The sequence below is a fragment of the Megascapheus bottae genome, chromosome 14 (assembly GCF_031878675.1).
Source record: "Megascapheus bottae isolate mThoBot1 chromosome 14, mThoBot2.hap1, whole genome shotgun sequence".
In the NCBI taxonomy this organism is placed as follows: Eukaryota; Metazoa; Chordata; class Mammalia; order Rodentia; family Geomyidae; genus Megascapheus; species Megascapheus bottae.
The window spans coordinates 42,179,289-42,203,960 of NC_143522.1; the positions used below are offsets into that span (position 1 = coordinate 42,179,289).

At 38.2% G+C, this 24,672-nt stretch overlaps 1 protein-coding gene across 2 annotated transcripts in view; it reads right to left on the reverse strand.

Annotated features, from left to right (window-relative positions):
- Positions 1–10,514: 10,514 nt before the first annotated feature.
- The window catches only part of Map4k5 (mitogen-activated protein kinase kinase kinase kinase 5), an 80,431-nt gene continuing 66,273 nt past the window's right edge, over positions 10,515–24,672 (reverse strand). For both annotated transcript variants that reach the window (XM_090345070.1, XM_090345071.1), the window contains exons 22-31: positions 24,612–24,672; positions 22,065–22,179; positions 20,922–20,980; positions 19,252–19,355; positions 18,539–18,716; positions 17,225–17,293; positions 15,828–15,920; positions 13,869–13,939; positions 11,632–11,687; positions 10,515–10,836 (exon numbers count right to left, since the gene is read on the reverse strand). In XM_090345070.1, coding sequence (XP_090201196.1) covers positions 10,749–10,836; positions 11,632–11,687; positions 13,869–13,939; positions 15,828–15,920; positions 17,225–17,293; positions 18,539–18,716; positions 19,252–19,355; positions 20,922–20,980; positions 22,065–22,179; positions 24,612–24,672 — 894 coding nt within the window. In that variant the 3' untranslated portion in view covers positions 10,515–10,748. The remainder of the gene's footprint in view (positions 10,837–11,631; positions 11,688–13,868; positions 13,940–15,827; positions 15,921–17,224; positions 17,294–18,538; positions 18,717–19,251; positions 19,356–20,921; positions 20,981–22,064; positions 22,180–24,611) is intronic.

Genomic DNA, 24,672 nt, shown 5'->3' on the forward strand with positions numbered 1-24,672 from the left:
GATGCGCTCTGACCAACCTAAGATAGGGCCTTCAGCTTGATCTGAAGAAGTTCCCCATGACGGGTAAGGCAGAGTCAGCGATCCACCCAACCTAAGACAGGCGGGTTCGCATCTTTTAAAATAAAGATGGGGGAGATGTTGGGGGCCGACTGTGGGGTCAGTGACCTTGGACCCACACAATTGTGGACACAAGGAAGTAGCTCTTATCAGGATAACTTTAAGCAATGTCAATCACTTCTTATCAAGATGACTTTGGGCACTGTTAATCGCTTCTCATTTATCCTATTTGGGACTTGATTACTATTTTGTACAAATGTAGCCCCTGGCAGCTCTCTAGTTTAAAGAAGAGTATTTAAGGTCAGAACTTGAAATAAACTGGACTCTACAGTCTTAGGCTGCAGTCTTGAGCTCACAGCCTTCTTGGGCTGTAGTCCTCCCGAACCCCATCTGTTTGTCTCTCTTCTATTTTTTCCTAGTCCCTGCCCCCTATTTCAGGAATCCTGGTTCATTGCCAGCTGGCCCCGGCAGTAGGCCACCATGGAATCTGCTAATAGGGACAGTTTTAGTTTTCCCCAATCAGTATGCTTTTTATCCTTTTTCTTGCCTTTCTGGGAAGGTGTGATATTAGATAAGAGAATAAGATCTCAATGGCACCTTAGCTGAGAATCATTGTGGCTTGAGGCCAGCCTAGGAGACCCTTTCTCAACTCATAGCTGAGCAAAATGGCATGCCCTCGCCAAGCTACATCCAAGGCTGAGATAGGGAGGATCTTGGTGCCAGGCCAGTCAAGGCAGAGAAATCTGCAAGCCTGACTCCCTGGAAAGGAGGCTAGACGGGTACACTTGTGGTTCCAGTGCAGAGGGGACTGACTTTAGTAGGTGATCATATCCCCAGCTCAGGACCCAGCAGGAAGGGGGCTTCTATAGTAGAAATAACCAGAGCAAAACAGGGCTGGAGGCAAGGCTCAGCATCGTCACTCCAATTCAGCAAGTGTGAGTTCAGAATTTCCAGTACCAACTGCTGAGGCTCAAGTGGTAGAGCCTCCAGGGAAGTGCTCAGAGCCTGAGCTCAAGCCCAGGGTGGGCAACACACACACACACACACACACACACACACACACACACACACACACACACACACACACACAAAACTCCAGTACCATCTGTGTGTGTGTGTAGGGGGAAGGCCTATATACCCATTGTTTTACTGCTGATCTTAGGAGGAGAACATTTAGTTTTGCAACATCAAGTATAATACAAGATATAGATTTTTTAAAAAATTCTTTTAAGTTGGTTTTATGTATGGTCTATATTGGTAAATGTTTGTTTCTGGCAAAAAAAAAATCAGTGTGACTTTTTCCAGAGCTACCTTTTCCAAAGTTCACATCAGATGAAAAAGTTGGGCTGGAAAATTAACTTTATGGTCTCCACAAGGTTCAGTACCCAAGGATTCTGGATTAGTGCCAAGCCCAGTGCTAGAGAAGGAGCAGCCAGTGTGCCAGACATAAGTAGGCAGCGAACCAGAAAGCCAGAGAGATTTGTAACTCCTAGTTGTTTTGTTTGGGGGAAGTTGGAGCACACACACACACACACACACATAGAGAGAGAGAACCCTTAAGACTGGTTCTGGTCCTTCACATCCATGGAGTTGAACTTGGGGCCCGCACACTGGTCCAGTCCCCACATACGGCAGCTCAAAGAGAGGGGACAGACAAGGTCTTTCTGAGCAGTCAGGAATGTAATGCTGACACATTACAGATGCAGGCCTAGAATAATATTCTGCTTTCCTTATTCTGAGCAGGCTCATACGACAGTGTAAATATTGGGGGAGTCCATTTCAATAATAAAAAGAGCCTATATTCCCTGACTTTACATGTGGCCCAGCCAACAATCAAATAGGCAATGACCTTAGTTTTTTGGTATGTGGTTTTTCTCTTTAAATTCTCATTATGCTTTATATATGGTAGCCAGTCCTTTTAAAACATATCTTCTAGGACTGAGACAGGCAACAGGCAATGGTTCCTAGTTGCCAAGGCAATAGACATGGCTAACAGGGTCCCTGATGAGACCAGATCTACTCTCAAGACTGCCTTTTCTGGCCCTCAAAAGAAAAGAGAGAGGGGAGGGAGGGAGGGAGAGAGGGAAAAGGAAAGGAAAGATCTGGAGTTAGCAAGGGATTTAGTAAATTGCTCATCATACAAGTCCCACCTAAAGGGGACTAATAAATATGTGGGTAAAATTCCTGGCTGGACAAGCTGGCTCCAAGTCCTGATAACGAAAGGGTTCATGTAGGCTCTGTTTTTCAGTGGCTCATATCTGTAATTCCAGCTACTCAAAGTATTGTGGTTTGAGACTAGTCTGGGCAAAAAAATTCACAAGAACCCCATCTCAACTAATAAAACTCTGGGTGCCATTGCATATACCTGCTATTCTAACTATATAGAAAGTGCCAATAAGAGGATGGTGGTTCAGTTAAATACATGTGAGACTGTATTTGAAAATAACCATAGCAAAAGAGATTGGAAATGTGGCTCAAGTGGTAGAATACTTACTTAGCAAGTACAAAGCCCTGAGTTCAACCTTTAGCACCATCATTAAAAGTTTTTCTTCACTTGGTATAAAATGAGATCTTTTTGTGCAGATTACTTTGGAAATGCACCCAGGGATTTCCCCCATTTTGCTTTGAAGAATCATGGTAAAAAAAAATGTTACATCAACTTTTCCATTTCAGCCATTTTGGCATTGTTTCCTAGTTCTAGTAAGTATATTCACATTTTTGTGCAATATTGCTCCAGAACCTATCTTGCAGAAATAATACTACAGTCATTCTGCCCTTCTACTCCTGACCCCAACCCCAGTAGCCACTTGTGCTTTCTTGTTTTACAATTTTGATTACTTTATGAGTGCTCTCAGTTCTTTGCAGAATATATCCAGAAGTGGCATCACTGGACCATATGGTGAATGCATTTTTTTTTTTGCCAGTCTTGGGGCTTGAACTCAGCACCTGAGCACAGTCCTTGGGCTTTTTCCTCAAGGCTAGTCCTCTACCACTTGAGCCACAGCACCACTTCCAGCTTTTCTATGTATGTGGTACCGAGGAATTGAACCCAGGTTTCATGCATGCTAGTAAGCACTCTACCTCTAGACAAAACTCCTAGCTCTGTGAATGCATTTTTAATATTTTGAACTGATGCTCTCATTTGGCCTGTTACTCAAGGCTGGGGCTTTATCACTTGAGCTACACCTCTCATTCCAGGTGTTTGTTTTTGTTAACTGGAAATAAGAGTTTCTTGCATGTCTGCCTGGGTTGTCTTTGAACTGTGATCCTCAGATCTCAGCCTCCCGAGTAATAGAAAGGATTACAAGTATGAGGTAGGGGTATCTGGTTTAAAAGACATTTTTTAATAAAAATGCTTGTTCTTGTGAAGGTGAGGGCTGTAGTGCATTGTCTGCTCAGTGCTATTCATTTCCCTAATTTGTACCACAGAATATTCAGAAAATCCAAAGAAGGGATTTAAATTGAAATATCAGTCCTGCAAAGTCCCACAAACAAGGTCTTAAACTCCTGAGGAAGATTCTGTGTTCTTGTTTGTACTCCTAGTAATAAAGTTAATGGAAATTGATCAGTTATTGAGTAACTCTTACTATAACAAAGAGGAGATGCACACTATCACATTGTTTTTGTTCTCAGACAGGGGAACACATAAAATTAATCAGAATGAGCTGTGTGCTGGTGGATCACACCTGTAATCCTAGCTACTCAGGATGCCAGCATGGGTAGAAAAGTCTAAGAGACTCTTATCTCTAATCGCAAGAAGAAAAGCAGGAGTGGTGCTGTGGTTCAAAGTGATAGAGCACTAGCCTTTAGTGAAAAAGCTCAGAGATAGCATCCAGGCCCTGAGTTCAAGCCCTATGACTGACAAATAAAAAGACATTCTATATTTTTTCATTTTGGGGGCATTAGATTATTGTAAGTGCTGCAAGTATAGCTCAGTGGTGGAGTGCTTGCCTCGTATGAGTGAGGCTCTGGTTCATTCCTCCCCACCATAAAAAATTACTTTAAATGTTTTATATTTTGCAGAGGGATATATGGAAGGACTAATAATTAAAAATGTTTCCTCAAGTTTTCTGTGGTCTGGTTCATAGCGTTACTGTCTTAAAATAGAGAGTTTAACCTACACACGCTCATCCATGAATACAGAGAGTATTTCAAATACAGAAGATCTGATTTAGCTTTTATTACGATGTGAGTTATAAGTGTATTAAGGCTGTTCAGAAGACACTGGCAAAGCCTTCTGAAAAAGTAGAATCATCTTTAAGACCCAGGTCACTATACCAAATCATAGTAAAATCATCTCACCACACCACCCAACTGGAATGCATCTCTACCATCTGCCAGTCTGCCTGGTATTAGAGGTTTTTTTGTTTTGTTTTGTTTTTTGGTTATGGGGTTTGAACTCTGGGCCTGGGCATTGTCCCTGAGCTCTTCAACTCAAGGCTAGTGCTCTACCACTTGAGCTACAGTGCCACTTCTAGTTTTCTGGTGGTTAATTGGAGATAAGAGTCTCATAGGCTTTAGTGCCCGGGGCTGGCTTTGAACTGTGATATAGAGGTATTTTTTCTAATGTCCAGTTCAAGTTAATTTTGTGCCCATTAAGCCCATGGACTCAGGCCTTATTAAGACCTCCTGAACTCAAGTAATCCTTCCCAACTGCCAAGCCCCCTGTGTAGCTAGAGATACAGGTACATATACTTGTGCCTGGCTTCCTAAAAGTTTAAGGACAAGTTAATCACATTATTTGTTTCTTTAGGACTACAATAAAAAAGTAGATTGAGGAACTAGGTTTTGGTTAGACGCCATTTTGTTATTTTAAGAAATATGTCAAAAATATTATCCCATGCTAGACACCAACATTTTCTGAGTTGTTGCTAAAAGTTGGTGGTAGTGGAAGAACAGAGATCCATGTGGAAATACAAAGAAAAAAATGATTGACCTAGAAGACACTAGTCAGCAATAGATATTACAAGTCTCACTAAGTCTTCCAAAAAACTGTTATTTGAGGGAAGAGCCAGAGTCAAAGGATGTAAATCATTATACTTTCCCTTAATACTTCTGAAATGTCAACTTCATGGATGGAAGACAAGGTTAATTGATGTGGATAGAATGATGAACATACGATGGCATTCCTATCATTTATATTGTTGTAGGTGGTAGGTTAGCCCTTCTTTAGGAATTGTGTCCATGATTTATACACGTGAAACGGTGGAGCTGTCCTGGCAAGTGCCTAGGACTCTTGTGTACTTGAGTCATCACAGCAGAGCAACTAGTCCAGGAAGACAGATCTGGACCATATGACCAGAATGAAGTCATGCACCCAAACTTGAGTCATACTAGATTGTGCTAGATCCTACACTTACCAAAATTCCTGAGGAAAGGAAGTGTGGTTGACTACCACAATGATTTAATGAAACATTTCCCTCACAGGCGTTGAATGGTTCTGTTTATAAAACTTGATCAAGTGGTGGACTATAGCTATTTAGGTATTTCTAGGGCACCATCCATTTAAAGATCAACATCCATTCTTTATTTGCATTTGTATATCTATCTCAGTGGGACTGCCATTCCAGAGAGTTCACTTTCCCCGCCAAAGGATTAGACAAAGCCACGCTGACCAGATGTTTCCCCTAGGAATTTGAAACTATGAAAACATAATACAGAAGCTTTTGAAGTAGAACCTTGCCAAGGTATGAAAGAGCCCATCCACAACCATTACTGTATGATGAGTTATGACATATATTCAAAGGAGTAGTACAGCAGGATATGGTTATTTTTAGGATTTTTCTTTTGGTGGTACTGAAGTTTGAAGTTAGGGCCTTATGCTTGCTAGGCAGGCACTTCACTGCTGAAACATGCCTTCAGCCCTTTCTTGATGTTCTGGCTATCTTGATCTTGCTTCCTGCCTAGAGGCACACTTGAGCTGCAATCCTATTTTAGACTTCAAGTTGTTAGCAGGCCTATGACACCCCACCCATTTCTCAGTCCAGAACTGAACTTTCTGCCCAGGCTGGCCTAAAGCCACAATCCTCTCAATCTCAGTCTTCTAAGAAGCGAGGCCTACAGATTTGAGTCACCATTGCTAGTCCTATTTTTAGTCTCTTGAAGAACTTCTGTACCATTTTCCATAGCGGCTGCAGTATTTTTTTTTTTTTTTTTTTAACCAACAGGGGGATTCCTTTTCTCCAGCATCCTCTCCAGAATTCATTATTTTCTGGGTATAGCCATTCTGACTGAGGTGAGACAGAATCTCAGTGCTGTTTTTGTGTTTCCTTCATGGTCAAGAATTTATTCATTTTATTGACCATTTGTGCTTTTGAGAATTACTTGCTCATTTACCCATTTATTAACTGGGTATTAGTTCTTTTGGTGTTTAATTTTGGGGGCTTTTGAATATCCTGGATATTAATCCTCTATTTGATGAATAGCTGGTAAAGGTTTTCTCCCATTCTGTAAGTTTCTCCTGACTCCAATAATTGTTTCTGTGCACTTTTCTTCTATAATGTGATGCAATTCTCTTTCTCAGTTCTTGTTAATTTCTAAGCAACTGGGGCCCTATTCAGAAAGATGTTGTCTATGCCTTTATCTTCAGATTTTACTATGTTTTTCCTAACAAATTCAGTGTTTCAGCTTTTGAAGTTATATTTAGATCCTTGAACCATTTCAAGTAATTACACACAGGGTGAGATGTGTCTACATATACACGCACCATTTCTCCAACATGTTTTTGACACCTTTGTCAAAAACCAACAGCTGTAGCTGTGTGGGTTTATTTCTGGATCTTCTGTTTTTTTTTTTTCCTTTATCTTTCTGGAGATAAACTTAACCTTAGAGGACTTGGTGGAATCCAGATTCCACTGATTATACAACAATGACCTCAAGAAAGCACCAATGTTTTTTTTCCATTTCCCACCTTAATATCTTGTCTTTTAGTGGTGTCTTCTGGAATCTCTAAAGTTATCTTCATAATGTTCTTTTCTCAGGCTTTTTGTGTGTGGGGGTCATGGGGAGCTGTCCCTGAGCTCTTCAACTCAAGGCTACGGTCTTACCCTTGAGACAAGCCCCACTTCCTGTTTTCTAGTGGTTCATTGGAGATGGCTTTGAAGTTCGATCCTCTGATCTTAGCCTCCAGAGTAGCTAGGATAACAGGTGTGAGCCACCGTCCCTGGCTTTTCTTGTATAATTCTTATGCCAAGATTATTTGTCCTGAACAAGTATTGCCCAGGATATTCTTTATATGTTTTAATGCATTCTCGTGGCTGGTGTAGTGGTCAGCTTTGGGCATTCCATTACCATCATGTGGGATTTCTCTTCATTTCTGCTCTGTGCCTAATCCTATTTCCTGTAGCTCAACTCTTCATTTTGGTTTATACATTTACCATTTACTTTTTTATGCCAGTAATAGGAGCTGAACTCAGGACGTCATGCTCTTGGCTTGGCTTCTTCACTCGAGGCTGGTATTTACCACTGGAACCACACTTTTACTTCTGGTTTTTGTTGGTTAATTGAAGATAAGGAATCTTTCCAATTTTTCTGCCCAGGTTGGCTTTGAGCTGGATCCCTTAGATCTCAGCTTCTGAGTAGAGGATTACAGTGAGATACTGGTGCCTGGTTTATAACCTTTATTTTTATTTTATTTTATTTTTTTTGCCAGTCCTGGGCTTGAGCTCAGGGCTTGAGCACTGTCCTTGGACTTCTCAAGGCTAGAGCTCTACCACTTGAGCCTCAGCACCACTTTCGGCTTTTTTCTATGTATGTGGTACCGTGGAATCGAACCCGGGTCTTCGTGCATGCTAGGCAAGCACTTTAACCACTAGGCCAAACTCCAGGCCCTAACCTTTATTTTTATAAAGTTGCTTCTTGAAAAAGAATGAGGATTAAAACTGTCTCCATTTACCCTGACTCAGTCAGGCACAGAATATTGGTTAAAAAATTCTCCTTTATAGAGCAGGGATGTAGCTCAGTGGCAAAGTGCTTGCCTAGCAAGTACAATAGCCTGGCGTAGACCCCAGTACCAAGAAAGAAAATACACAAAAAAATACAGTAAAAAAAACCAAACAAAACGAATTTCCTTAATTAGTTTAAAATCATTACTTCTGTAGAAATGTGAAGTTAATCTACTTATTCCTTGGCATATGACCTGGCTGCCCTTTTTCTCCGAAAACAACAGTTTTATCGCAGGGTCCTTGAAATTTCATAATGTGCTTTACTACCTGAATTTCCCTTTGTGCTCTCTCAATTTAGACTCAGATGTTCCTCAGCACTGGGATTTATTTTTCTGAAATATGAAACTAATTCTTCTGTTCATGCTGCACTTTTGTTTTGGAATGCTTGGAAATGGATGTTAGGCTCCTAGGCCACTAAGTTTCTTTACATTTATTTTTAGCGTGTGTATTTTTCATTTTATTTTGAGAATCTTCAGACATTCTAACTGAATTACTTATATGATTTCCCAAAATATTCTTCTTAAATATTCTTCCTGAAATATTAAAAAAAAAAAGCATTCTGCTCTAGATTCGTGGTTGCAATGTTTCCCTTAGGGTAATTTTTCTTTGACATTCCCTTACTCTGCTGGTCTATTTCCTCTCATAGTGAGTTCTTTACTGCTGAATTCTTTTCTCTTTGTCATGTAGAGACCTTCCTCAGATTTCTTTTAACTTTAGTTGTGTATTCGTTTTTTTATTAAAGAATTTATTAACATTGATTTTTACATCATATTTCAAGTGACATGTTTAACAAATGAATATTCAAGAAGGGAATCTCTCTATATATAAACACTGGCATAACATAATCAAAGTGTATTCATTTTTTTAACAGTCCAAGACTAAAGATGTGTAAGCAAACTCTGGACCTATGTGGGGCATATCAACTATTACACTCAGAGTGTAGTGTTATTGAGCTAAGTGTTTAACCAACAGTTCTCTAACATCAGGATCTTGTTTATTTCTCTTGCTTACACTAGACAGACTTCATGAGAAGATGCTTCCAAAGGATGGCTGCTTGGGTCCAGGGAGAAAAGGACTATGTTGGTCTTTATAACCACACACATTTTCCATTTTGAGGATGGCCTCTATGCTGCCTATTGTAGCCAGTATCCCTTAATATAGAAGATCCATTTAACAGGTCTCATACAAATAGTCACACACTGACTGTCACAGCACATTAACATTTTTAAAGAACAAATACTTGCTAGTTTCACTTGTGTAATGTTTTATTGTTTGCAAATTGCGTAGTGAAAAGAATAGAGTCAGAAGACTCATGGTCTGGCTCAATCACTAACCTGTATGAATCCGGCGAGTCACTAAGTTTGTTAAAACCCTTATTTCCTCATCTAAAAAATGGGGACAGTAATACTTATTTTATAGAACTGATAAAGGATCAATGAAATAGCTACACTGCTTTCCTCCCCAGGAGCTAGTTTTGTTGCTGTTAGTCCCTGTTTACCATTTCCATGCCAACTCTTCTTAATAAATGCAGTAAGACAACAGGTACCAATGTAACACTTTTTGAATATCAACAACAACAAAAGGAAAACAAATGGAAAAATGGCCCTATTCTTTCTTATTTTTGGAATACTGGTTTTAACAATACTCATTTATACTATCCCATCAGGAGATTCCATTTAAAGACTCTCCCCCACACCCCACCGTCCTTAAACCTACTCAAAACGAATACTTACATATATGAAACCCCCAAGATTACAAGTGTAATTGCTTTACAGTTCCCCTCTGGCATAGTATAAGTAAAATACATTACAAGGGCAGTTAAATACTTTTCTCCTCTACATTAGGGATGATAATACATGTGGAGATTATTTCTTATGCATTATCCCTAATGCAAAAAAAGTCACAGGTACATTATACTGCTTGTCAAGAATACATATACATGGTAGTCACACCTAGATAGACTTTTCTAAGGATGTTTTACCCATCATTAATATGTTTTGCATGTCCTTTACAATTATTTGTAATTGAAAACACAAAACTCCCTTTTGAGGCAATCTTGCTGAAACTGTATTTTTATAAAATACTTTGTTAAATGAAAATTGCCTGTGTTGAATTTTTAATGCAGACTGCCTCTAACTCTTAAAGTACTAGTCTGAAAAGATAAAGAAATGTTTATACATTATAAAAAATTTAAGCTGCTCTGCAACCTTCCTTTTCTAAAAGTTAGATATATCACACCACTCTAGCAAGAGATTAATAAATAAAGATTAAATACTCTATTTTACACAAACGTACAGAATGGCCAATGGAAAGTGAAAGGCTTGTCAAATCATTTCTTTTATCAAATTGTGTTCATTAAGAAGGAATAAGGCATGGTATAAAATGACAGAATGGTGACTAAATCTTTCCGGAGATATTCACACCAGTTATTTAAAAATACCATGGCACCCTTGTTACAAACATTATTATTATTATTATTTTTAAAAGACTGTGTTTCCTGGAACTAGAGGACTATTTGTCTCATAGCTTTTATTAAGCAAACTTGATATAACCACCACACAGTGGCAAGAGATAGACTAGCTGTTTCCAGCTACAGAAAATACTGAATTCTACCCTAATGTACAGATCATTTGAGATATAAGCCATAACAGTTAAAACAAATCATACTGCCGTCTACTGAATTTCCTAGAACATCTTTGCTTTCAGAAGAACAGATTCATTTTCCTGTCACTTATCAGTTTCTGTTGCTTAGTAACTATTTTCATGTCCAGCCAGGATGTAGAGATTGCTGTGTGCAGTAGGATTTTCTGTTGGCCTACTTTCCAAAACGACAACCCTGTAATTAAATAAAAACAAAAGGCTTGCTTAAGACTAAAAACAGATTTCATGCTTCAAATTTCAACATTAAACCAATAAAGAACGTTAGTCATCTTTCTCACAGAAGTACATAAACACTGGAAATACAATATTTCATTACTATACTTTATAGTTTAAAGCATAACTGAATGGTAATTATTGAATGTCTCTACCGCTAGGCCATGCTCTGTCCCTGTTTTTCTTCTTTGCTGGAATGCTTACTACGTTGTCATCCTAGGCTTTGGGGGTTACCTTTTCTACTAACTTAGGTAATCATCCTTAATTCAAAATCCCTTTTTCTCCATATAAAACTTTTTCAAAACATTACTGAATCATGATTCCATTCTATCTCACCTTCTTCAATATTTAGTAATATTTAAATCATAATGGTGTGAACCTAAAAAGCAAATGTCCTCAACCTATGTCTCATAACTCATGAATATCATCATAGCTAATTTTGCTACAGTAACTATTTTTGGTGAGAAAACAGGAAAAAATGAGCACTTTAATATAGAGGGAAAAATGTAGATTTTAGAAACAAAATAACCATTTTTTTCTTATGGCATAGTTTTAAGACTTGTTTTTTATTTTGTTCACAGAGACATTATATGAATTCCTTATAGATTAGACTGAACTGAGGAACTGATAAAGAAAATATGAGGAGATGCACGGTCATTCATAATAGTTAACAGAATGCAATTCACCAGGAAGATATGACTACAAAGGGCTTGATTGTAAGAGTACAATCTCTTCATTAGTACAATTAAACAATTACCTGTCTGATCCCAATAAGCGAAAAACTCTTGTTTCATCTGAAATCTCTTGGGTAACCTATGAAAGAAAATACCTTATTAGTGACATCCAACCACAGACCTCTTAAGTAACAATTTGAAAATCATTCAGATGGAGCAATGATGAAATAGAATCAATTCCTCAAATGAAATATATTCATCAAGTTACTTCTGTGACTGCCTGGTAGTAGGATGACTATTTAAGGAACACCTGGTATGGGTCAGGCATTTCCAGGCATTTTCCTTAGAAGAACTCTTTGTATTATGCACTATAATCATCAGGTTACTGAAAAAGAATCTAAGGCTCAGAGGGGTTGGGTAACTTGCTCAAGGTCAGGTAAACGGGAGGTTTGCTATCTTACACTCTTAGCTCTGTGTTCTACAGTGCTACAGCAGGGCCTCAGTGATGAAGTGCATCCTGAGCCGGGTGGGAGAGCACTGGCTGCATTCTACACCATCCCGAGTGCTTCCTGGTTGTACATGGTGTGGGGACGAGGCTATGAATGCTTTTATTCTTCTCCCCCCATGGGAAAGTCCTTAGTTCATCACTTGTTTTCCGAAATTTATTCCCAAATAAACACCTGTGGTTGAGTTCTTATGTGAAGCTACCTTTTGAAGGTACTCAAACTAACACAGTACAGCTTTTATAAAACCAAGATTGTGATCTAGCTTGGAAGATGGAATTAATAAACATGACTCAAAATACAAGTTAGCTGCTGTATTAGATGAGGCTACTTTTCCTCGTATTAAGTTCAGAGATTTTCCAACCATAGAGATGATAGTGGATGACTATTAATGCACAAAAGGTTTAGGACTTTAACCAGGCCTAAGCTGAAAGTTGAGAACAGAAAGAGGTGAACAAGATATGGTGAAAGTAGATGGGTAAGTGGCTAGGAGAACAGGCAGGTAGCTGAGTGCTTGCCTAGTTCAAAGTCCTAGGTTCAATCCCTAGCACCACCAACCAATGAATGAACAATGTAATGAGGAAAGAGGATTTTGATCTGGTAAAAAACAGGTTGTTTGTTTTTTTTTGCCAGTCCTGGGCTTGAACTCCAGGCCTGAGCACTGTCCTTGGAATTTTTTCAAGGCTAGAGCTCTACCACTTGAGCCTCAGCACCATTCCGGCTTCCCCTTGCCCCATGTATGTAGTACTGAGGAATCTGGGTCTTCATGCATGCTAGGCAAGAATTCTACCACGAGGCCAAACTTCTAGCCCCAGAACCAGGTTATTTTCTATAATTTCTGATAAAAGATAACAAAAATGAAAATAGTATTTAAGAACAATTGACCTTTTAGAAGTGAGTAGGATTATACATCATATCAAGTGAAGGGACCTGGTGACTTTTAGTAACGGATTAGTAACTAGATAAATTGTCATTTCAAAGAAAGTTGACTTTTCCTATAGGTAGAAATATTTATCGATTTACAAATAAGTATAGATAAAAATAAAGATGATTCTAAACTTTAAGCCCATGAATTTTTGGGCTATGGTTAGAAAAAAAATCACACCAATAGGAAATGACTCTGTTAGACCAGGAATTCACCCCTCAAGACTGGAATTGAGTCCCATTTCTGGAATGAAATGTATACTACTTATCTCAGCTACAAATGTATTTTTTAAAAAAATTTCAAAATCTATGCTCTGCCAATTAACTATGACTTCATGCAAATTACTAGCCACTCTGAAATTGTAAAATAGGTAGTATGAAGACTATATACTTCATTTGATTATTTTGAGCCACAAATAAACTAATATTTGTAAAGAGCCTGAAACATAATTGATACCATGCATTTACAACAATAGTGTCATCAATGTAGCTGACATTTATTAAGATTTACTAAATTTATTTTCTTATGTTCTATGATCCAATACACATTAACTTATCATTTAAAATATATTTTAAAAGCAGCTACATATTTATATATTGTGGAAAATGCTCATTAAATTTACAACTTTAACAAGGTCACAATCATATTTATAAATTGCAAATTACAGGAATGAAAGTATGCTGTATAATTACTTATGGGTACTAAGTATTTAAAAATACAGAACCAAAGTGAAGAATAACTAAATTAAAGAGAAAATACTGGTTCTTTTCTCTACCAATTAGAGCACTAAAAGTACCAAAGATGGTAAAGTAGCTTCAGAAAGAAAATATATAAAATGAATGTTTCAACATTTATTTAGTGGGGGTCATAGAAGTGAGTTGAGAAAACATACCTCATCTGACTTGAAGCTTTTACCCTGCATTCCATGTTTCCAAAAAGCCAACACACTGTCTTGAAGGCATACTAAAAATGATAAGTGAAAACTAAAGTAAATCACAGCATATGTCACTGTAAATTTCTCTTAACTGTTCTTTAATTTTTGTTTATTTTTTGCCAGTTCTGGGGCTGAAGTCAGGGCCTGAGCACAGTCCTTGTATACTTTTTGCTCAAGGCTAGTGCTCTGCCACTTGAGCCATAGCACCACTTCTGGCTTTTTTCTATGTATGTGGTACCGAGGAATCGAACCTGGGTCTTGGTACATGCTAGGCGAGCACTCTACCACTAGGCCAAACTCCCAGCCCAGTTTTAGCTTTGAGAGGTGATTTTAAGGGACTATTTCAAGGTTTAGCAGCAAGAAGTGATGGTAGGCAAGGAAGAACAAAGTTTTGTGTAAAAATGAAAATTCCGTCTAAGAACAGGGCTCAGGCCCTGAGCTAAAGCCCAGGACTGGCAAATAAATAAATCAATAAAATAAAAATAAAAAAAAAGAAAATTCCTTAGTTTGGCATCTATGAAAAATTTGAGCTGTTAATACGTCACAATTAAAATGAAAATTAACTACATGTTAAGACTCTTCGAAAGACATTAAATCAAAGGTGGTATGTAACATAACACCCAGTACATAAAGGAGTAGATGAAATCAGCTTCTGAAATTTCTTCTGTTTGGGCATTTACACAAAATTTAGGCTTTCTGCTAGAATAAGTTAAATTTCCCAATCATAAAGCAAGGTATTTTTCTATCAGATGTTATACAGAAGCACAAATATGTTACTTGGAATTGAACCCAGAACCTCATGTGCTCTACCACTGAGCTAACTTGTATTTTATGATATGGCAAAACTCCAGCTCTGCAAAATGCAAAATATATTTTTAAAAATCCAAAAATTTAGCCAAGTATCAATGGCTCACGCCTGTAATCCTAGCTACTCAGGAGGCTGAGATGTAAGTATCACCATTCAAAGCCAGCCAGGGCACAAAAGTTTGTGAGACTCTCTTCTCCACCAGAAAATTAGAAGTGGTGCTATGGCTCAAGTGGTAGGGCAGTAGCCCTGAGCTGAAGAGCTCAGGGACAGCACCCAAGCCTAGAGTTCAAGACCCATGACCACACACACACACACACACACACACACACACACACACACACACACAAAGAAAATCCAAAAATTTCTAAGTAGTGGAAAAAAAAAATACGTGAGTCAGGTGCTGGTGACCCAATCCTATAATCCTAGCTACTCAGGAGGCTGAAATCTGAGGATCTCAGTTCAAAGCCAGCCTGAGCACTAACGTCTGTGAGACTCTTATCTCCAATTAACTACCAGAAAACTGGAAGTGGCATTGTGACTCAAGAGGTAGGTGGTAACCTTGAGGTGAAGAACTCGGGGACAGGGCCCAGTTTGAACCCAGTGCCTGGGGACTTTCCCTGAGCCTCTTTGTACTCAAGGCTAATAATGCACTACCTCTTAGAGCCACAGCTCCATTTATGGTTTTCAGAAGAGTCTCTCTCCAACTTTCCTGCCTGAGCTAGCTTTGAACCCTGATCCTCAAATCTCAGCCTCCTCAATAGCTAGGATTACAGGTGTGAACAATCAACACTGTATTTTGTTTTAAACGTTTAGAAAAAACACTATGGGTTAGCCTTGTATTCCCAATATGGTAGCTACTGACATGTAACTATTCATGTGAAAATTTAAGTTAGAAATGAAAAAATTTGCAGTATTAGCTATGTGTTTGGTGTTAACCAGCAACACACGTTTAACGACTATTGTATTTAAGAACACAGAACAGTTCTGTCATCACAAAAACATCTATGACACTGTGTGGGTCTAGTAACTGTAGAGTTAGCATTCTATTCTACAAAATGACCAATACATCCTAAGTATTTTAAGCTCAGCAACAAGCAAGAGGTACTTACCTACAGATTCAATGCGAAAATCAAAACTTAGCTCAGAGGCCAGTTTCTTACTTGATTTTAGTTTTCCTTGTAGATTTACAATTTTTACAAATTCTTAAACAACAATAAAAAAAAACAAAAGTCAAGACCATAAACACAAATTCCCTAAATGAATGTATGATACAAATAATTGTTTTTATTTATTTTTATTTTTGCTGGTCCTGGGTTTGGATTCAGCCTTGGTGCTGTCCTTGAGCCTTTTTGTGCTCAAGGTTAGTGCTCTACCCCTTGAGCCACAGTGCTATTTTCAGCTCTCTGGAAGTGTATTGAAGATGGTAGTCTCATGGAATTTTCTGCCCAGGCTGGCTTTGAACCTTAATCATCAGATCTCAGATCTCTGTTGAGTACCTAGGATTACAGGTATGAGCTAGGGGCACCTGGTTTCATTAATGTTTTAAAGGACAAGCTATAAGAGCATCTTTTCTAATAGATGACAATTTTATTGCCATTATTTTTTGTTTTTAAGCAGTACACATTACCTTTTTATTTTAAAAATAATATTTGTTTACAACAGGCTACATTGGTGCTCAAATGTTTAGCAATGAGTTTCTTTTTCCTTATAAATTACACAAATACATAGTGAGTGTCGAGTGCAAGGAGTTTGACTGCAAAGGCTCTAGTACTAACAGCACCCTATAGGACAGCAGGCTCCAGGATGGACACATGGAGCACAAACAACCTATCTTCCTTAGTCCATTGATTTTGAATTTTATCATGATGGCTCCGACTGAAGACCATCTTTCTTTAGGCTGCTGCTTTTTTAGTCAGTTGTCTGAACACCCTTTACATCAATGATGAATTTTATTTTGTGAGATTCAAATATGTTGAGTTTTAAGAGTCAGAATACTTCCTGTGCATGATCTAAAGATTGTTTTGCCTCTCAACTGTTTCTAGTAAAACACATTTTTACCCAAACACCTTCCCCTACATCAAGTCAATCATAGCAGGTGGAGATGTCAAATCTATAAAAATACCAGAACTGCATACTTTCACATCACTCCCAACATTCATGTTACATGACTTTATAGACTGCAGCAATAAAATATTTTATTTTCATAGTTAAAATGGGGTATGAAACAGAATCATTTCTCCAGATTTCACCCCAAGGTATGATAAATAGTTCTAATAGAAGGTCTCTAAGTATGCCAAATATAAAATAAAGTTACAAGTGATAGGGGGACAGTACTGATCAACAGACCAATTAATTATCTACTTAGTATCTTTTTCAATAAAACCAGACCACCTGGAAAAATATAAGCCTAAAGTATAGTTCCACAGAATCAACTCCATTAAAGAATTATCAAAAAGTAGACTAGAGAAAAAAAGAATTAAACAAAAACTTGTAAAGTAATACTTACTGTCTAAACACACTAAAACAGTATCTCTCTCCAATTGTGTTACGTGAATGGAATCTAATTGTTGGCTACCTGAAAGGGAAAAGAAAGGTATAGTTAGTTATACAACATTTTAACAAACTAGAGCTTAGATGATAGTCTTGCTGTGATTTAACACAGCAACACAAATCAACTTCTATCCTGTTACTTAAAAAAAAGGGGATGGGGGAATAAGCTGGGTGCTGTGGCTTACACCTGTAATCCTAGCTAGTCAGGAGACGAGATCTGAGGATCACAGTTCAAAGCCAGCCCAGGCACTAAAGTCTGTGAGACTCATCTCTAGTTAAATCACTGGAAGTAGTGCTGTGGCTTAAGGGGAAGGATGGTGGTAGGTAGCCTTGACCTGAAGAGCTCAGGGACAGTGCCCAGGACCAGAGTTCAAGTCCCATGACTGATTAAAAAAAAAAGGGGGGGGGATAATTTTTTAATATAGGTAAAAGAGACTAGTAATCTACCACTTTGAGCCCCAGATTCATTTTTAGGTTTTGAGTGGTTAATCAGAGATAAAAGAGTCTCACAGGACTTTTCTGCTTGGCCTGGCTACAAACTGAGATCCTCAGGTCTCAGTCTCCTGAGTAGCTAGAATTACAGGTGTGATTATACTGGCCTTGGCACATGAGCAACAATTTTTCTTTTTGTTTTTGGACAGTCATGGGGCTTGAACTCTGGGCCTGGGTGTTGTCTCTGAGCTCTTCAGCTCAACGCTAGCATTCAACCACATTCAGCCACAGCGCTACATCTGTTTTGCTGGTGTTTAATGGGAAATGAGTCTCACAGACTTTTGTTCCGGGAGTGGCTTTGACCCAAGATCCTCAGAACTCAGCCTCCTGAGTAGCTAGGATTAAAGATATGAGTCACCAAGTTCCTGTCTATGAATAACAATTTTAAATGCCAGTAATCATTAGAATTTTCCTTGGTAAAATAATATGCATCCAAATTCCTCTGGCAAAAGTATAAACTATGAACTTATAGGATAGCTATGTGTTTGTTTGTTGCGAGTCCCAGGGCTTGAACTCAGGAACTGGACACTATCCTTGAGCTTTCTCAGGGCTAGTGCTCCACCATTTGAGCCAAAGCACCACTTCTAGCTTTTTCTTTGTATGTGGTACTGAGGAATCAAACCCAGGACTTCGTGCATGCTAGCGAAGCACTCTACCAGTAGGCTACACACCCAACCCTGATAACTATGTTCTGAGTCTTCATTTAAGAGTCAACACTGCTTGAATTTGCTTTTATATGCAAAAGCATCAAAATCCTAACAAAGTAAAAAACACTTACCTGCACCAATTTCTGTAAACCATGAAGATGCAGAATTCAAATTGATTGTCTCAAATTGAACTACTTGATTCACTTCAGTGCCTTTACTAATAGCTACACAGACCATGGGGTATTCCTGTTCTGGTATCACCAACATTTCAAAAACGTTCAAAGGACTTGGTAAAGGAAAATCAAAGTGCTGCAAAAAAAAAAATACACAAGAGAATATAATTTAGGAACGGTCTTCCCATTCACACTGCTAAACAACCAAATAATTTGTTCATTAGGTAAAGCTCTAACTACAGGTCTTTGTCATGATAAGGACAAAAGTTCCACATAATGAGTCTTCATAATCCCCTAAACAAAATATGTAGCCATTAATAATACAAGTACGTCTACTTTAAGTGGTAGAAGTAGGGTTTTAAAAGCTTACTTCAGAGTCAGGTCTTGGTGGTTCATACCTGTAATCCTAGCTACTGAAGAGACTGAGATCTGAGGACTGTGGTTTGAAGCCAGCCTGGGCAGGAAAGTTCATGAAATTCCTATCTTTAATAACTACCAAAAAAGCCAGAAGTGGAGTTGTAGCCCAAGTGGTAGAGCCTTGAGAAAAAAAAAAGCTCAGCAACAGTACCCAGGCCCTGAGTTCAGGCACCAGGATTGGCACACACAAAAAAGTTTACTTCAGATAAATACTAGTGTTTTCAAAAGAAAAAAGGTCAATGTATAATACATACCTTTATCAACATGAATTTCTGCATAGGCTCATACCATTGAAGTAGAACAATTCCAGACTGTAAAGCTCCACAGAGGTATTTATGACCTGTGTATGGGTTTCTGACTGGAAAAAAAGATACAAAAAAATCCAAGTACATGCTGAATATCTTTACATGAAAACAGTTTAGTCAACGGCAACTACTGAGTTATCATCATTTCAAGGTATATTAGCTTTCTTTAAAAAGTCTGTGCTGGCCGGGAGTTTGGCCTAGTGGTTAAAGTGCTTGCCTAGCATGCATGAAGACCTGGGTTCGATTCCTCAGTACCACATACATAGAAAAAAGCCGGAAGTGGTGCTGAGGCTCAAGTGGTAGAGCTCTAGCCTTGAGAAAGTCCAAGGACAGTGCTCAGGCCCTGAGCTCAAGCCCAGGACTGGCAAAACAAAACAAAACAAAACAAAAAAAAATAAAAAAATAAAAAGTCTGTGCTAAAATATATGAGGAAAAACAAATCACCTGTGGCCCCTAGCAATATCAAAATAAAGATGAAAGAAGAAACTATTTGAAGTATTATTTGGCTGACAAAGAAAAATTACTATCTCAGTAAACTAAGATGAGAAAAACAGGAAGAAAGATGATGGCTATTTCTTCTGTCTTTATATTTTGACTTTCTTTAGAGGTTGCTATAGAACAGTATTAATTTACACTGAACTCTATGCTTTTTTTATTTTTATTTTTTGCCAGTCCCAGGGCTTGAACTCAAGGTCTGAGCACTGTCTTTGGGCATTCTCAAGGCTAGAGCTCTACCACTTGAGTCATAGCACCACTTCTGGCTTTTTCTTTTTTTTTTTTGCCAGTCCTGGGCTTGAGCTCAGGGCCTGAACACTGTCCTTGGACTTTCTCAAAGCTAGAGCTCTACCACTTGAGAATTTTCACTTTCTTATATCAATTGTAAATTACATGCATTTACTTCTAAATAATCTTAATATGCAAGGATTTTAAACATACTCTTACTTTTAGCACTAAAAGTTTTATTCTAAGTAAACTAAAAAAATAAATTCTGACAAGTATTTTTGAATTTCAAAGTAGTTTTGGGGATCCTCCCCCAACTTTGAATGGTTTTCTGTGGACTGTCTTATTTTGGTCAGTTGTAGGATTTGAACTCTGGGTCTGAGGGTTGTCCCTGAGCTTTCAGCTCAAGGCTACTGCCCTACCCCTTGAGCAACAGTGCCACGGTATTGCGGTGGTTAATTGGAGATAAGAGTCTCATGGACTTTAGTGCCAGGGCTGGCTTGGAACCGCAATCCTCAGATCTCAGCCTCCTGAGTAGCTAGGATTGCAGGCATGAGCCACCATGCCCAGCTCTGTCCTATTTCATAGTTGAATAAACTCCTATAATAACATTTAAAATGGGCTAGCACTAAGAGATGATAAGGTTAAATAAAAGAATGCTGGCAGAAATAAGGCTTCAAAAACTATGGTTAAAAATTATAGGAACACTAGAATCCAAGAAAAACACTAAGGTTGTTAACTGTAAGTATTTCTGTTCCTACACATTCTTGTGCTTCAATGGTAAATAAATCTTTTATTTAAAAACTGGCCTTTCTTACTGTTTATTCTGTAAGACTTGTAAATAGTTTAAAAAGTGTTAAAAATTCTAATTGTCCAGTTTGGGAAAGGCATTTACTTACCTATGCAACATTTGTGGCAGCCTTTCGTATCAGGAATCTTTGTTGTTAAAGCAAACTTTCTGAAAACATGAGACAATACAAGTAAATATACTCTATTGTGGTTGTAGTGTGATTGGGAATCAGATGTATGAGAATTAGAACAGAAAGGCACTCTTACAACACTGCTTAGACCTTGATTCCAGATTATCTGATTTTATAGGATTGAGGTAGGGCTTCATAATCTACATTATTAAACTTTTTTGCTTGTTTGTTTTTGTTAGTGGTGGGGCTTTGAACTCTGGGCCTGGGTGCTGTCCCTGAACTCTTCAGCTCAAGGCCACCACCCTACCCCTGGAGCCATGGCACCACTTCCGGTTTTCTAGTGGTTAACTGGAAATAAGAGTCTCATGGACTTTAGTGCCCAGGCTGGCTTTGAACCTCGATCCTCAGCATCCTGAGTAGCTAAGATTATGGGCACGAGCCACCGTGCTTGGCTTATATTAAAAAAGTTTTTTTGGGGGGCGGGTCAGGGGCTTGAAATCTGGTCTGGGTACTGTCCCTGAGCTCTTTTTTTTGGCCAGTCCTGGGCTTGAGCTCAGGGCCTGAGCACTGTCCTTGGATTTTCTCAAGGCGAGACCTCTACCATGTGAGCCACAGCTCCACTTCTGGCTTTTTTTCTATGTATGTAGTACTGAGGAATTGAACCCAGGTCTTCGTACATGCGAGGCAAGCACTCTACCACTAGGCCAAACTCCCGGACCCTGTCCCTGAGCTCTTTAGCTCAAGGCTACCGCTCTACCTCTGGGCCTGGGTGCTGTCCCTTAGCTCTGCAGTTCAAGGCTACTGTCCTACCCTTGAGCCACAGCCCCCCTTCTCTGATTAATTGGAGATAAGAGTCTCTCAGCTTCATATTGCCCGGGCTGGCTTTGAACTGAGATCCTCAGATCTCGGCCTCCTGAGTAGCTAGGATTACAGGCATGAGTCACAGCACCGAGCACATATTATTAAACTTTCATGAATATTTTTGTGTATAATTAAATTTAAAAACATTGTGTCAACTATCTTGAAAATTTAGAAAAATGAGTTTTTTTTTTTAAATGGACTGATTTACAAAGAGGCATTAATTCCCTTCACTCTCATTAGAATCAAAATGGTATTTTGTACCTTGGCAGTATGCGGTCTGGAAACCTATGAGTTTGAATATGGGCAGCCAGGCCTGGTTTTTTGGCTTGTTCAAACAAAGCAATAAGATTATGAGAGTAGAGCTGAAAAGTTTTCCCTGTAAAAGATAAACATGTTACCTTTACTAGCATCATTTACAACAGAGAAATATAATTTTCAAGTTAAAAAAAAGTATGATTACCTTCTAAAATGAAGAGTCCAGTAATGTTCAAAGACCAAGCAAAACAAAAGACATGCAAAAAAACCAACAAAAACAAAAGACACAAAACAACCAAACTCAGTTAATACTGTTTTTGAATGTAATAGGTAAGAAATGTTTCAAGTGAGTAGACAATTCCATTTTGCAATACATATATTAGTTATATTTGACAAGTAGGTGACCTGGACACAATACATATAAACATTCACAATGCCAGCTTGGGAAAAGGAATTGTTATACATGGGTATACAAAGCATTATGTTATAGACTGAGTTATAATGATACACAATGCAATAATTTTAGAACAAAATAGAAAATTCTATAAAATTATATCATCTAAAACACTTATATCAGTAATTCATCAAATTACTTTGGATTAAAACTGTCATAAGTAAAACCTTAACAGATTATATTATTTAAAAATTTAGCAAATCAAGATCATAACTTATAATAAAATGATAAAAAGGGGTAAAATTTTATATAATCAAACTACATCTGGGTTTAGCAGTAAGACGAGATGAATACTATCTTCTGATTCCTTATTATATAAAGCCTGTAAATATAACAATAAACAGTATTTATACATAGCCTAATCCTAAAAATATTCTCAGAATAGAGATATTCTGGCTAATACTATACCTTTCTTCTTTCTTCATTCCCCTTTGATACATAGCTAGCTTCCAGCTAGCTTGGAAACTAAATACATGCTCAGGATGTAGAGCTCCACTACTACCCTACTTGCAGTTTCAACCTACAGGCTATTCCCTACATTCATGTCATTTATAAATATGCAATATGTGTAATATGATATATAATATTTTAATATATTTCTGAGGATAACTATGGCTAGGGATAAAAGCAATAAAAAGAATGTGCAAGATTCAGAATTGTTAGATCAAACAAAATTGGATTTTCTTTCCACAGAGTAACAATACTTTCCGTGGCCAGACATGGTAGCACACACTTATAATTGCAGCTACCTGAAACTGAAGATCAAGAAAGAGGAATGTAAGTCAAGACCATCCCAGTCAAACCGTTATTAAGACACTGAGATATTCACCCAACAAACAGAGTATACAAGTGTTCCAGCTACATGGGTGGCATATATGGAAGCAATTTTGTCTAGATTGGACCCAAGGAAAAACAAAAGACTCTATAGGACAAATAACTTAGGGGCAGAGGGAATGGCTTAAGTTATAGAGTATCTGCCTGGCCAGTGCAAGGCCCCAAGTTCAAATAATCAAACAAACAATACACACAAAAATTGTTAAAATTTAAAATGATTTTGCAGATGCATAATTAAACTCAAAGAGATTAAGTACTCTTTTAAGGACCCCCGCTTTTTAGAAATCATTTATGTACAAAAACCTTGTCATTAGCTCAAGTACATGCATTCCCGAAGAATCTACACTTGAGAAAAATAATCATTAACTATCTTGGTTTACTCTAAGATGAAAGAATTCAGTAAACCTCTAGGGCAGATATTCAAATCTAAAACACATTATTTGATACATGACAAGTAAAAAAAGGATGAAAATACTTCAACCCATCTACCTGTTCACTGCCAACAACCATGAAAAAAACAAAACCCACAGTAACCAAAATTAGAAACCAAAATTAGAATCAGCTGTGCTGGAATCAACATTTAATGGTGAAACTATTAGTTATGAAACTATTCTTTATTACACCACCATCTTCATTTGTCAAGAAAACTGAAAATAAGAAAGGGCAAGTGACTTACTCCAAGTCACAGAGTAAAAGAGCTCAATGCTCTGACACACTCGTGTGTATGTGTATGTGTATGTGTGTGTGCGCGCATGCTTGCGCACGCACATGCACACACTCATGTATGCATACTCCAGTACTGGGGCTTGAACTCTGGGCCGAGATGCTGTCCCTTAGTTTATTTTCTCAAGGCTGGTGCTCTACCACTCCAGCCACTCGTCCACTTCCAGCATTTTCCTGGTTAACTGGCTTCAATCCTTGATCCTCAGATTTGGGCCTCCTGAGAAGTTAGGATTACAGGCCTGAGCCACCAATGACCAGCCTCAATTCTGTTCCTTATTCAAATGTCAGTACTACCATGGCAGGCAGGAATTATAGGTGACCAAAGAGGTTGAGTGGAAGGGATCTGGCACAGGTGTTGATCACTATGCTACTCCTTCCGTATTTAGATGCTGGGAGATCCTTTTTCAAAGTTTTCCCCGAATAAACAGAAAACAGCCCTAAGTCCTAAAGTTACTACAAATTCCCTGGAACTACAAATAATATTTTAATACAACATATACTAACATTTATCTGCTTATCTGTGATTTTCAAATGATACATACCTGATAATGACATTAAAGTATTATTGATAACATATAGCCAGGTACACTTCCGTGGGAACAG